Source organism: Populus euphratica, unplaced genomic scaffold (genome assembly GCF_000495115.2).
Source record: "Populus euphratica unplaced genomic scaffold, PopEup_1.0 scaffold577.1, whole genome shotgun sequence".
NCBI lineage: Eukaryota > Viridiplantae > Streptophyta > Magnoliopsida > Malpighiales > Salicaceae > Populus > Populus euphratica.
Window position 1 is genome coordinate 113,791 of NW_011500243.1, and position 13,303 is coordinate 127,093.

Consider the following 13,303-nt stretch of genomic DNA (forward strand, 5'->3'; position numbering starts at 1 on the left):
AAAAATCAACAAAGCAGAGTTCATAACATCAATCATAAATTTGATGGGATGATAAAAAATATCAATTGATAAGTCAAGTTGGGAACTTTTGTTAATTTTTTATTTATCTTTTAGGTTTTGTTTTTATTACAAGTTTTATCATTAGTGTGAGGTTTATCATTTAATATTAGATTATTAATAAATTAATCTTGTTAATTTTTATAATATAATAAAATAAAGAATTAATTTAATCTAATAAAGTCCAAACCTGTAGTTGACAAATAAACTGAATATTAATTAATTGATTTAGCATAGATTTTTTATGTTTAAATTGTTATATCAAATTTAATAAAAATAATGAAAAGTTTTTAGTGATACAAATATATTTTTTATGTTTTAAAAAATTTATATATAACTTGCAGTTAAGTTACGACATCTATATGTTTCTACCTCTTGTATTATTAGTGAGTAGTCAAACTCTTTAATCTAGAAACAGTTTCCTTAGGCGCTAGTTATTTTCGTCTAGTAGCCTCCTTCGTATATAGGTGACCTTACCTTATATCTTAATATTGGTGGAACTAAAGAAAATTTATTGCATCAATTATGCTTTAGGATTCAGAATTTTGCAAGCAAATAAGAAATAAATAGAAGATAATTATGTATTTTAATTAATAAAAAATACAAATAATTGATCATTAACAATAAGTCATTAATCATGATATGTTTACGAGTCATACCATATAAAAAAGGACACATTTGCACATCTATGAAAATGGTAAATGGCCAAATTTGATTACCAAGAAATCTCTTATATGCCTTTTTAATGGTATAAGCACCACGCACATCTTATGATGTGTGGAGTATGCACTAGTAGCTTTTTATATAAAAATAGAAAAGATAAAATAATAATATTAAAACATCTCTATAATTCTCTTAATTATATACCATACCTAAGTAAATTTTATTATTACAATCCATAATAAATTGTGCATTTTAATTGTTAAAAGAGAAAAAAAAATAAAAAAAAAATAAAAACAATCTCTAACAGCAATTCATTAATCATAATATATCTATACCCATCACACCATGTGAAAGAAGACATATTTGTGCATTTATGTAAATAGTGAATGGTCAGATTTGACCACCAGGAGGTGTCTCACATGTCTTATTAATAGCACAAATGCTAGTCACTCTCTATAGTGCATGGAGTATGCGTAAGTAGCTTTTTATATAAAAAAATAAAAAAGATAATATGACAATATTAAAATACTCTCATGTTCCTCTTAATTACACATTATATTCAATTAAATTTTATTGTTATAATCTATAATGATTTTTTTCTAGAATTACAGTGAAAACTCCATTTAGCTTTGTAATAAATAGAAGTTCATAAACAACAAATAGCAAAGTACCAATTCAATCATCAACAACTCAAAAAAACGATTATGCAAGAAACTATCAATAAAGTTCTAAACCAGCAACCAGATTTCAAGAAATGGCACAAATATTTCCACACGAAGAGAAAATCACTAAGAATAATCTATGATAGATAATTGACAGTTCAATAAAATAAAATACATCTTAAAGACCTATTTTATAGTGAATGCCCTTCCTGTTTTGGATTCTTTGTTCATCTTAATATAAAAATTCAACATGACTTTACAGTACTACAACAATCAACATTATTGCTAGCATAAAGGACGGTTAATGCAAGGCATGGTCGATAATTTTTCTACAGTTGGAAGACAAAAAGCAACGGCCTGTCTACCTAAGTTAAATTGAGCAATGGATGCTTCAATTGAAACTTTAAGACGACGTTGAACTTCAAGAATATTATCACATGGTGGTGGGTTTAGTTTGAGATGAGGAAATTTTATGGTGGTTTCTTAGAGATAAGTATGGAAAAAAAAAAAAAAAAACCCTACCCAGACATATTCTTATTATTTTTTATGAGAGATACGTTTTATTTTCTCTCTTTTTCTACAAGTGGATTCAGGAAGTTATATTTTTTTTTTTTGTATTTTTTTTAAGATGAATTTAGAGGATAACTAATAAGATGTTATTGTATTTTACGGTTGAGCAAATCTCAAAAATATTATTCAAATTGAATTTAATCCGGTGGAATGAACTACGAAGGCAGCATTTGCTTTGGATTTTCACTATCATTTGAGTGGTGGGAAGGAATATTACAAGGTTACGAGATTCTTGACTAGTTTAAAGGGTCCATTCGGTCCCGGACTAAAAAGAAAGGAAAAACTAACATTTGGATGCCATTCCCATCTGTAGACTGAGAATGACATCCTCAGTGGAAGTAGAAGGATAAAATGACCATTTTCTCTTTCACGATAATCTCCAAATAAATATTTTTTACTTAGTCGTGTGCAGGGAATAAGGAATTTTCCCCAATGAGTCAACGAAGCAAATCCTCTTCTATATAAAGACGCCCAAAGCAAGCTTCTCTTCCACATCCATGGTAGCCAGCACTCTTGGATAGAAAATATATATATTAGGGCTTTGGAAAAACATTATCAAGTATCTGCCGAGGGATGGAGCTTAAGAAGGGAGTAGAAACAAGAGGTGTTGATGAAGAGAAATGGGTTTATGATTCCTCAGTGGATCATAAAGGAAGGGTTCCCCTCCGGGCCTCTACTGGTGTTTGGAAAGCAACACTCTTCATCATCGGTAAGGACTAAACATTTTCATGCAATGAAGTATTAAGAGTTGCCGACAAATTAATATTCTTTATACTATGATTCCCTTTGTATTTTATGCTCTGTTTGGTTACCTCCAAGAAGGATGAAGCCACAGAGAGGCGCATGAAGGCTCCATTTTATTCAATATTGCTTTCTTTTCCTTATCAGCCGTAGCTAGAATATCGAGCTTATCTAAACTCTACTTAGGAAAATTAATTTAGCCATGAATATTACTCCCAGAAATAGGACTGTTCTTCCTTCATTATTGAGGGAAAAAAAACATACTGGCGGATGACTCTTCATGGAACTCGTCACTTTTCTTCTTATGATTCCGAAACGAGAATGTCTATCCATGCAAGTTAGCTAGGCATTTGATACAGTTTTTGTCATGACCATATTTTTTCTTTTTGTGTTCTTACAAATGGTCAAACTAATCGGTAATGTTGAAAAAACATGAAGTCAGCTAGAGTACAAGCTGGTGGACTCATGCTAATTAATATAGCATAAATATTAATCTCTCAAGTACTACTAATTTCCTTTCTTGTGGGTTCTGGGTAAAGTTCTTACATGGTGAAGCTCATAAATATATTTAAAATCAGAAAGAGATTGCACTCAATCTTCTTCTCACTTCATAGTGAGACCTAGTTTGCCTTTTAGCTATCCTTGGATTAAACGTCTTCGCCGTCTCTTTTTCTTTCAAAAAGGCAAAAACAATATCTTGGTTGCATGGTTTGTAATTTATTTCAAGGAGAAGAGTATGATAATTAATATACCTTTTCTGATCAGCTTTAACCATTCTTTTCCTATAAAGAACAAGAAAAGAATCCTATATATATATAGACAAACGCACAGGTATAAGAGAGGCTTGAGTATGAGCTTATAGGAGGGAGGAGTCATAGGCTTACCGGTGATTTTCTTAGCCATCAACATCCCTTTTATGAATCTACTCTTTGTTTTTTGTATTTTTTTTTTCTCAGAAGATATATATATATAGTCGCTATAAGATATGCATAAAGCTGTTTGCCATGGAATAGAAAAACTAATCCGGATTTCAACATTATTTCTTTTCTTTTTTTTGTGAATACATCTTGAATCTTAATTATGCATATAAAAGATTCTCAAAATAAGAGCCCAATGAACAATAGGAAAAATAAATCAACTTGTACGTCATTGAGTTTTCTGTTTAGTAAGATGCAATTATTCCTACATGTTCTTGTCAACATCAGTAAAAGTTGCACACAATTTGATTCTTCGCTTACAATCACAAATATGGAGGAGAACTTATGCTCTGCATGGGGTCCTTCTTCTGCTTTATGTGACCAATGAATGTAGCTTTTAATGGGCTACTAAGATACGTGGTCAGGTCCACAAAAACGGCACAAATCCTTTGTTTACTCGTAGAATCTCATTGAGAAAAAGAAGAACTCTATGTCACAGAAACGGGTCAGGGCCCAGAAAACCTACGGCACAGTAGTTGTTGCTTTCGTTTTGGGTTATGATTTTTAACTATTTTCTGTTTGGCAGCCATTGAATTCAGTGAGAGATTGAGTTACTTTGGAGTAGCGACGAGCCTCATCATTTACCTTACCAAGGTGATTCATCAAGACCTCAAGACAGCGGCAAGGAATGTAAACTACTGGGCTGGTGTGACTACGTTGATGCCCTTACTTGGAGGCTTTCTTGCTGATGCTTACCTCGGCCGATTCACAACTGTTTTTCTTTCGTCTGTTGTCTACCTTCTGGTAAATTCTTTTTCTATGTCTTTTTCTTAATTGGTAAAGTTTTATATTTAACCATGCTTAAATATTCCATTATTTAAAAATTAGAATATTAGTATAGTCTAAAGAGGTTAAAATGTTAGTAATAAAAAGGGTAAAGATTTACCCTTATAATTTTTTCATAATTATCGTCCATAATTTTTTCTATCTCCTAATACACAACCTAATTTGCAAAGGGTTTAATTAGTTTTTTAAAAAAATATTAAGGATGTAATTAATTTTTTAAAAAAAAAACTTATGGTGATAAAGATGGGCCTACAAAGTTAAGGTAGACCATGAAAGCCGAATTCAGGCTTTATGTCCATTTTGCTTCATTGATTTCCTGAAAGTTTTTGTTGATCCACTTTAGTAGCCAGGTAAAGCCCATGTAAAATGATGTTAATGACCACCAATCCATGTTTAGTGATATTCAAAGGCAAAAGAATACCTAAAAGCAGAAGCAGAATCTCTCGGAACACTCCATCATCGTCTTTGAAAAAAGCCAAAAATTAATTACTTGTTAATTTCATAGTTTATTCCGAACATTTATTTTTACTAAATTTGTTCTGAAAGTTTTATTTTTATCTATTTGAACCCCCAGGGCTTGATTCTCTTAACAATGTCCACGTTTGTACCAAGTCTAAAGGCTTGTGACGCAGCTGTGTGTCTGGAGCCTAGGAAGGTTCATGAAGTAGTCTTCTTTATAGCCATTTACATGATCTCCATTGGAACCGGAGGGCACAAACCCTCGCTGGAGAGTTTTGGAGCTGACCAATTCGACGAGAATCACAGTGAAGAAAGAAAGAAAAAGATGTCCTATTTCAACTGGTGGAACTTTGGCCTGTGCTGTGGCCTTCTACTTGGCGTGACTGTAATTGTTTACGTGCAAGATCGTGTCGGTTGGGGTGCTGCAGATATCATTCTTGCAGCAGTTATGGCTTCATCACTAGCCATCTTCATTATTGGAAGGCCATTTTACCGCTATCATGTGCCACCTGGGAGCCCCTTAACCCCAATGTTGCAGGTCCTAGTAGCTGCCATTAAGAAGAGAAACCTGCCATATCCTTCTGATCTAGCTGAATTGCATGAAGTTCCCAAGTCACGAGTGAATAAAGGGAGGCTTCTCTGCCATACCGAAAGTCTCAAGTAAGCAATTAAGTGAACTGATTGATATAATAGTTTCCATTGAATAATTGTAGTACGTATCCTTGTAATTAATCTGGCTCGTATATATCACCCAAGATGTCTTAAACTGCTCGTTTAACGATCCCAAATGAATTGCAGGTTTCTTGACAAAGCCGCTATAGTGGAGGATTGGGAGAATTGTGCTGAAAAGCAAGATCCTTGGACACTAGCAACCGTGACCAAGGTTGAAGAGATGAAGCTTATTCTCAATTTGATCCCAATATGGCTAGCTACGTTACCATTTGGAATCTCTGTAGCACAAACAGCCACATTCTTCGTCAAGCAAGGCACTATGTTGGACAGAAATGTTGGTAATGGCTTGGAGATCCCTCCAGCCTCAATCTTCGCGCTTTCCGCTTTTGGAATGATAGTAGCTGTGGCGATTTACGAGAAGATCCTTGTCCCAGTGTTGCGAAGGGCTACCGGAAACGAGCGAGGCATCAAAATCCTGCAGAGAATTGGCTTTGGGATGCTTTTTTCAATCTCCGCAATGGTAGTTTCAGCATTGGTTGAGAGGAAGAGACTGGGTGTTGTAGAGAAGGATCCAGTGAAGGGTTCACTTTCAATGAGTGTCTTCTGGTTGGCTCCACAATTCATCATTATTGGTGTAGGAGATGCATTCACTCTGGTGGGCTTGCAGGAGTACTTCTATGACCAAGTTCCTGATTCTATGAGAAGCCTGGGCATTGCCTTCTACCTTAGTGTGATCGGAGCTGCAAACTTCATCAGTAGTCTTCTGATAACGGCCACAGATCATGTGACTGGGAGATTCGGCAAGAGTTGGTTTGGAAAAGACTTGAACAGTAGCCGCCTCGACTACTTTTACTGGCTTATAGCCGGCATGATCGCAGCCAACTTGATGGTATATGTGTTCTTAGCTCGGCGATACTCATACAAAAACGTTCAGAGGAGTATGGTTGTGGCTGACTGCTGTGAAGATGGTTTTGAAGTTTCAATGGCCTGAAATACTTATGCCAGTATATAAATAATCACTGGTGCTTAAGGTATACTATCTTTTAGTAATAGTGTATGATCAAGAAATTATATTTGATGTTCTGGCTTATTATTACCTGTGGAAATTTGCACTTGTTGCGTATAATTTTCAAATCTTCATGCTTCATAGGGATGCATTTTGTGTAATTTACTCGAAGAAAAATTGAGTATAGATGGCTGCTTTCAGGGCTGCCTATAATTATCAATAATCTAATGACAATTTTCAACGATAACGGCTACCAGCAATACCATTCACGGCCGCAGCCAAAAGTTATGAATTGACTCATAAAATCTAGCATGCAAAATTGATTTAAAATTTTACGAACTAATAAAATTAGACTGAAATCATTTTAATTCAGTAAAATTGATAAACTCGTGATTCCAGTATTAGTTTTCTGTTTTCATGGGAAATATAATATTTCCCCGTTTCATTGATTTTATTGTTCATCTCAAACGTGGTTCTTAGATTCACAAATTGAATTATAAAATCATAAAATTTTAATTAAAAACTCAACTGATAAATCCAGATTAAAATTATTTGAACTCGGTAGACTCGCGATTTCAATATCGATTTAACATTTTCATGGTAAATATGATATTGTCTCGTTTCATTACAAAAGTAAGTGTGTTTGATAGTTAAACTCCAGTCTCTCCTCTTCTCTACCAAATGTTTTATTGTTCATCTCACCCCTTCTTCAACCTAGGCCAATTAATAAGAGTCCAGACATCTCTACGAGCCTAGAGTAGCAGCTTCATGGGAATTTCTGTGAATTTTTCTTTTCCCATCTTGTTTTTCTTTTTAAATTTTATATCATTTTGATTGCTCAGGGATTTTAAAAGGGCTTGGGTGTTGCCGTTAGAGAGAGGGAACTCGGGTCTTGTCTTTTTTTAGAGGGGCGTGAAACTGACTGATGGTTGGATTTATAACTTGGAGGGCGGGTTTTGAATCTAGTCCATGGTGGTTGAGATGGTGTTGTAAGGTGAGAGGGGGTCTGGGTTGGTCTCGGGTAGCTCACAAGGAGGAGATCGTGGTCGTTCGTGGTGGACAACGTCTGCTACAGGTGGTGGAGAGGTCAACATAAAAGAGTGGGAGAGGAAATCATTGTCGTTGAAGTTGCTGGCATGAAGAATAGAGGATCTACCAGGTTTCATGGGTTGGTTTTGGGGCTGATTTTGGTGGTTTTGGGGCTTGATTTTCGAGATGTTTTGATTGGTTGTTTTAGAACAAGGGGAGAGAGGCTTTAGTGGTGATTATTGGTTGGGTGGAGGTGCTGGCCGTTATGGTTGACTTGGATCGTGTTGATGGTTGGTGTTGCTTGGGAGATTAGGGGCCATTGTAGTCGGTCTATTATGCTTGTGCTGTCATTTTGGGTTGTATAGAATATGAGGCTGATGCGGTGGTTAGGCTTTGGTTAATTTATAGAAGAAAGATTCTTTGTTTTTAAAAAAAAAATGAAAATTTTAAAATTAATATTATTTTAGTATTTTTAAATTATTTTAATGTGCTAATGTTAAAAATTATTTTAAAAAAATAAAAAAAAATATTATTTTAATATATTTCATAATAAAAAATACTTTAACAAGTAGTGGTTACTTGTTACCATACTCATAAATACCCATAAAATAAAATAAAAGAGGGGCATTGGACGGTTGTTTGTCTTTAAATCAAACGAGTTCAGTGCAGATTATACCCTAAGAATTTATTATAGTTTGGTTCTAAGAATCTTGTTTAGATTGATTATAATACATTGCATTTAGAAAAAAAAAATCATCTAGTAATATGCTCGGTGTCTAATCGCAACATGGTATAAATATTACATTTTACTTATGTCTTTATTATTTTATGATTTTCTCTGACAACCCCAGCTAATATTAGATTTTTCTCGTCACCTCAAACATTATATGTAGAATAAAAGTTACGTGGAATGGCCACGTGATATATACATTGAATTTCATACGTGTTTATATTCTGACAAAAACTCGCCTCAAAACGTGTTTTTTGAGGACCAACCTTATTCGTGGCAGTGAGATAAGCAAAAGGATAGGCCTCGAGGGCATTCAAATAATTGAATCTAGCTAGGTCCGTCTCAATTTCAAAGCATCGTCTAGCATTGTCTGTGTGTTCATAAACGGGAATCCCACGGGGTCTTGACAGCTGAATTCAGCCATGTTCCTCACAAAGGATAATACAAATTGAAGGGGTCCCAAAAGGAATCTTCGGTTATTGAAGTGTCAACAATTTTTGCATAATGCACTAGCAACCAACAATAATTACACCTCCCCTGTTCTTTTTTTGGAGTTTCTTCCCGGTATACCCTTTTTATGATCAACAATTACAGCATTCTAATTAGCCCAGAAATAAATTAAAATAAGCAAAGTTAAAAAAGAAGATTAAAACTAACAGCACACAACCGATTAAGCCACCAAATGCACCCACCGTGCAACACTTGGCACGCCCTGATTGACTGCAAAAACCATGTAATAACCTGGCGGAGCCACTGCCCCATTAGGGGGCGCATTGCACCCAATCTTATACCGATTGCCGCTGTCCGGAACTGAGGGTGTAATCGTCAATTTAACCAATCTTTGTCCTTGTGAAAAGGAATGTGTTGCGAAGGGTGCACTTGCAAAGTTTACTTCTACAAGCCCCACCACAGGCAACGTAACGGACACAAACACATCAAAAGACTCCCCAAAACGCACTGTATCGGGTATTTCCTCTATTACGGGTCGAAGGTTAGCCCGATCCGGTGACAAATATTCGGGTGAAAACGCCTCAATCCGTAATTCAGTCGGGAATTCAGCTTCGAATTTGTAGAAAAAATGCGGGTTACTCCCTGCTACCACCACACGCCCATCTGGTAAAAGGTTAGCTGTTGAATGGTACAATCTGGGTACAGTTCCCGGATTCAATGTCATGAACCGTAACCCAACGGGTTGACCCGGTCTGTATAGAAGTGGATACAAACACGGGTTTGATGCCATCTCAAACCCTTGGGTCCCAGCTTGAGCTCCGTTAATAACTATGGCATCGCCGGTGGGTAACATTACCATATCACCCATGATCCGCCCGAATGGCATGTCCTCCATTTCCCAAATCGGGTCGAGTGATGTAGCTACAATACGCCCACAACTACCGTGCGCCGGGGTGTCGGTGCTCCTCTCAATGAAAGCGCCATACTGGGCGCCTCCACAAATAACAATCACAGCCGTCGAATAATCACCCTCCAATGCCAACATAACTGATGATCCAGCGGATGGGTAATTCCTTGGGCCCCCATCCAACGGTGGGTATCCTTTCACAACTTTATTAGTCTCGTGATCAAATAAAACCGCTTTGTTATTGGCAAACACAAATAGTTTACCGTTGGGGAGGAGATGGACGTAAGGGTATAAATTGTCCATCTGCTTATCTTCCACGTCAGCAAGAAATGGAAACAGCACGGCACCGTCTCGAGGCGGATAGTACTCCACAGTATTAGCTCCTCTACCACCAACTATAATCACCGACCCGTCGGGCAGTATCTGGTTACTAGCATACCACCTCCCCTCGCTCAATTCCACGTCATCAAGCTCTACCCAATCGCAAGACCCGTTAATGTCACACGGGTCGAACTTTCGGATCTTCTTGAACCCGTCCAGATCACCACCTGTTTGTAAGAGAGTTCCATCATGGAGAAACTGACCTGATGAGCACCAGGTGTCAGTGAGGATCATGAGTGGACGGATTTGATTGGTTTGGAGATCGAAGAGAACGGAGTGGGCATAGCAATCGCGCTTGAGAACGGCGTCGTAGGGGTCGACACGACAGTGGCCTTTTCGTAGCATTTTACGAGATGGCCCGATGTTGGTCCGGTCTAGAAGGACTACAGTGTTGAAGCGGGTAACTGCTGTGTGCATGGAGGATATGCCTGCGTTAGAGACTAGGAGATCCCATGTGCCGGGCAATTCAGCATGTGAGAGGAAAAAGAAAGTGAAGATTGAGATGATTAGAAGCTCCATTAGAGACGAAGGGGGGAGAGAGCAGGATGGTAGTGGAGAGTGAGTCCAAGGATTGGTGCTTCTAAATAGAATAGAAAACTTAGGGGTAAAATACACATTTGTCGTTCAATTACCTATTGTTTCTCATCTAGGTACCTCAAGTAAAGAAAATATATAAGTAGATCCCTCATATAACAAGGATTACCCAAATCACAAAGCCATTATGAATCATAGAATAACGAAAAGGGAGGCGGGCGGGGGTCCTCTTGACCCCTGAATGCATCCAATCGATGGAAGACCTAATTGAGAATTGTTTTCTGTTTAGTAACCTAATTGAAAATTGAATGTCTGGTAGAGGATAAATATGTTATTTTCCCAAAATTTAAAAGGTGACGAACGGGAGGAATGGGGTGTCGGCTTTAGTAGCGTGGAGGTGACACGTAAGCAATCGTCTAAATTGGATTTTTTTGGAAGACGAGCTGGGTGGCGTAAGGGGAAAGCGAAGTTTTAAGATCTTTTCTTATTAACACCATTTAAAGATTAAAAAAAATAATCAAATAACACTGATAAAAAAAATATATAGTTATGAAACATGGATTCATTTTGTGGGGATTGACATGGTATTTGGATGACTCGGAATAACGAGAGTGATATCCAATTTTTTAAATGTTTTTATTTTTTTAATATATTTAAAAAATATATAATTAATTTATGAATACTTAATTTTATATTTTTTTTATATAGTTTATATTTATATAGATTATTTCATAACTTTTTAATATAAGATAACTATATATAACCTATATTTACATGAATTATTTCATAACATTTTTATGCATTATAACTATACTAGATTCCATGCCTCATATTATTTTTTATATAATTTATATTTAAATAAATTATTTTTTAATTTTTCAATATGGAATAACCCTGTATAGGCATCCACACTCATGGATAGCTATATTAAACTTTATGTCTCACATATTTGTTTTACAACCTACATTTATATGTATTATTTCAAAACTTTTCATATGAGATATCAAAATCTCAAACATATTTTTTTTATTTTCTCAAGTTGATCTAGGTCAACTCATTTAACTTAAAACTCAACTCTATGGCTGAGTCAATTTCCAAATCGAATCTAATAACTATAAAAGATTTTGTGATAAAATATCATAATTCAATATAAGTCCAGAGTAAAAAACATGATATTTTAAGATGTTGCTAATTAAAAACACAATATTTGATAGAAATTATTAAATCGATTGTCAAGAATTATAATGAAGATAGATTTAAAAAATAGAATAAAAGACAACTCAAAGGTATACCAAGTTTCGATTACAACACCAATGGTGTCATTGGAAATGAAGTCGTCATGAAAATAGTCATTCTTTAATAAGTCAAGACAATTCAGTAAAGAACTAAAAAGTATCAATTTTGCTTACACATAAATAAATATTATTATGATATTAAAGTTTGTAAAAAAAATGTTAATCACAAGCCAAATAATTCAATTTATAATAGGAAAAAAAGTCCTAAACAATGATGGAAAAATAAGAAAAAAAAATATTTTATAAAAAATATAAAAAAAATCATAAATTAATTAAGAAACCAATACAATCCTCACATAAAAGCTTCTGGACCTTATTATAAAGCCTTTCCGAAGCCTTTTCGAAGTCTGGCAGTTATAAAGTTTTGACCATAAAAATATCTCTGAAATCTTCAGAAAAAATTCTTTTTGACTTAAGTAAATTTAAGATAAAGTTCATAAAAATATCAACTTAGGGTTCTTTAAATATAAGGAAATGAGTATACAAACCATATGGTAAGACTTTGGGTTTAATTTATCTATATATAATACATATATCATAGATTATTTGTACATCCTTTTTCATTTTAGACTAATAAAAATATTCATACAGCACATTTAAAGTCTTCATGAAACTAAAATACTTATTAAACCATCCTTATGAGCTTTAGAAACAAGCAATTAATGCATAAAATTATGAAGCATCACATTTAATCTTAGAGGTTTGTATAAAGTCAGGTAAAACTGATAAAGGTATTGGACAAAGATTTTCTTTAAGAAGTTTAAATGCATTATCTTGTTCAATGCTCCATTTAATACCTATTGACTTTTTAATAATTTCAAAAGTGTAGTTAAAGTATTAAAGTCTTTAAAAAATCATCTATAAAAACTAGTTATCCTTTTTCCCATCTATGTCGATATCTTTTACCCTAAAAACATAATTTTTCCATACAAAAAGTATATTTTTTTAGATTAACATATAATAATTCTTTATTTAAAACATCAAGCACATTACTTAAATGTTTAACATGCTCATCCAAACTTTTATTATAGATTAGAATATTATTAAAATAACAACTATAAGTTTGCTTATGAATGTACGCAACACATGATTTGCTTATCTCTTGAAGGTAATATGTATATTAGTAAGACTAAAAGCCCATAACTCATTCATGCAAATCATAATTAGTCTTAAAACTAGTTTTTCATTTATCATTCTTTTTCATTCTAATATGATGATATTTATTTTTCAAATCAATTTTTAAAAACACACAAAAATCATACAATTCATCTAATATATCATCAAATGTATGCATGAAATGTTTATACTTTATTATAATATTATTGACATCATGATAATCAATACACACCCTTTAAATTCTATTTTTTTAAGCACAAGTAGTATC

The 13,303-nt window shown here is 34.4% G+C and overlaps 2 protein-coding genes across 3 annotated transcripts; one reads left to right on the top strand and one right to left on the bottom strand.

Moving 5' to 3' along the window:
* The first annotated feature begins 2,344 nt into the window (after window positions 1-2,344).
* On the top strand, window positions 2,345-6,740 carry LOC105112591 (protein NRT1/ PTR FAMILY 5.6-like). 2 transcript variants are annotated; one of them, XM_011008326.1, is made up of 4 exons: window positions 2,345-2,661; window positions 4,197-4,414; window positions 5,031-5,575; window positions 5,714-6,740. In XM_011008326.1, exons 1-4 carry the CDS (start codon window positions 2,526-2,528, stop codon window positions 6,576-6,578), a joined length of 1,764 nt encoding a protein of 587 aa, XP_011006628.1. In that variant the 5' UTR covers window positions 2,345-2,525; the 3' UTR covers window positions 6,579-6,740. The 2 variants fall into 2 exon arrangements, with proteins under 2 accessions (XP_011006628.1, XP_011006629.1); XM_011008327.1 differs by lacking the exon at window positions 2,345-2,661 and adding an exon at window positions 3,842-4,115.
* A 1,974-nt stretch (window positions 6,741-8,714) lies between these two features.
* LOC105112592 (glyoxal oxidase-related protein) lies at window positions 8,715-10,666 on the bottom strand. The gene has a single exon (XM_011008328.1). It carries the CDS (start codon window positions 10,607-10,609, stop codon window positions 9,023-9,025), a length of 1,587 nt encoding a protein of 528 aa, XP_011006630.1. The 5' UTR covers window positions 10,610-10,666; the 3' UTR covers window positions 8,715-9,022.
* Window positions 10,667-13,303: the final 2,637 nt, after the last annotated feature.

Bases quoted from the DNA above. Each gene is read 5' to 3' on its own strand.
- LOC105112591 (XM_011008326.1), top strand. From the start codon at position 2,526: ATGGAGCTTAAGAAGGGAGTAGAAACAAGAGGTGTTGATGAAGAGAAA. The intron at 2,662-4,196 runs GTAAGGACTAAA...TCTGTTTGGCAG, and splicing joins AGCAACACTCTTCATCATCG to CCATTGAATTCAGTGAGAGA. The intron at 4,415-5,030 runs GTAAATTCTTTT...TTGAACCCCCAG, and splicing joins CGTCTGTTGTCTACCTTCTG to GGCTTGATTCTCTTAACAAT.
- LOC105112592 (XM_011008328.1), bottom strand. From the start codon at position 10,609: ATGGAGCTTCTAATCATCTCAATCTTCACTTTCTTTTTCCTCTCACAT.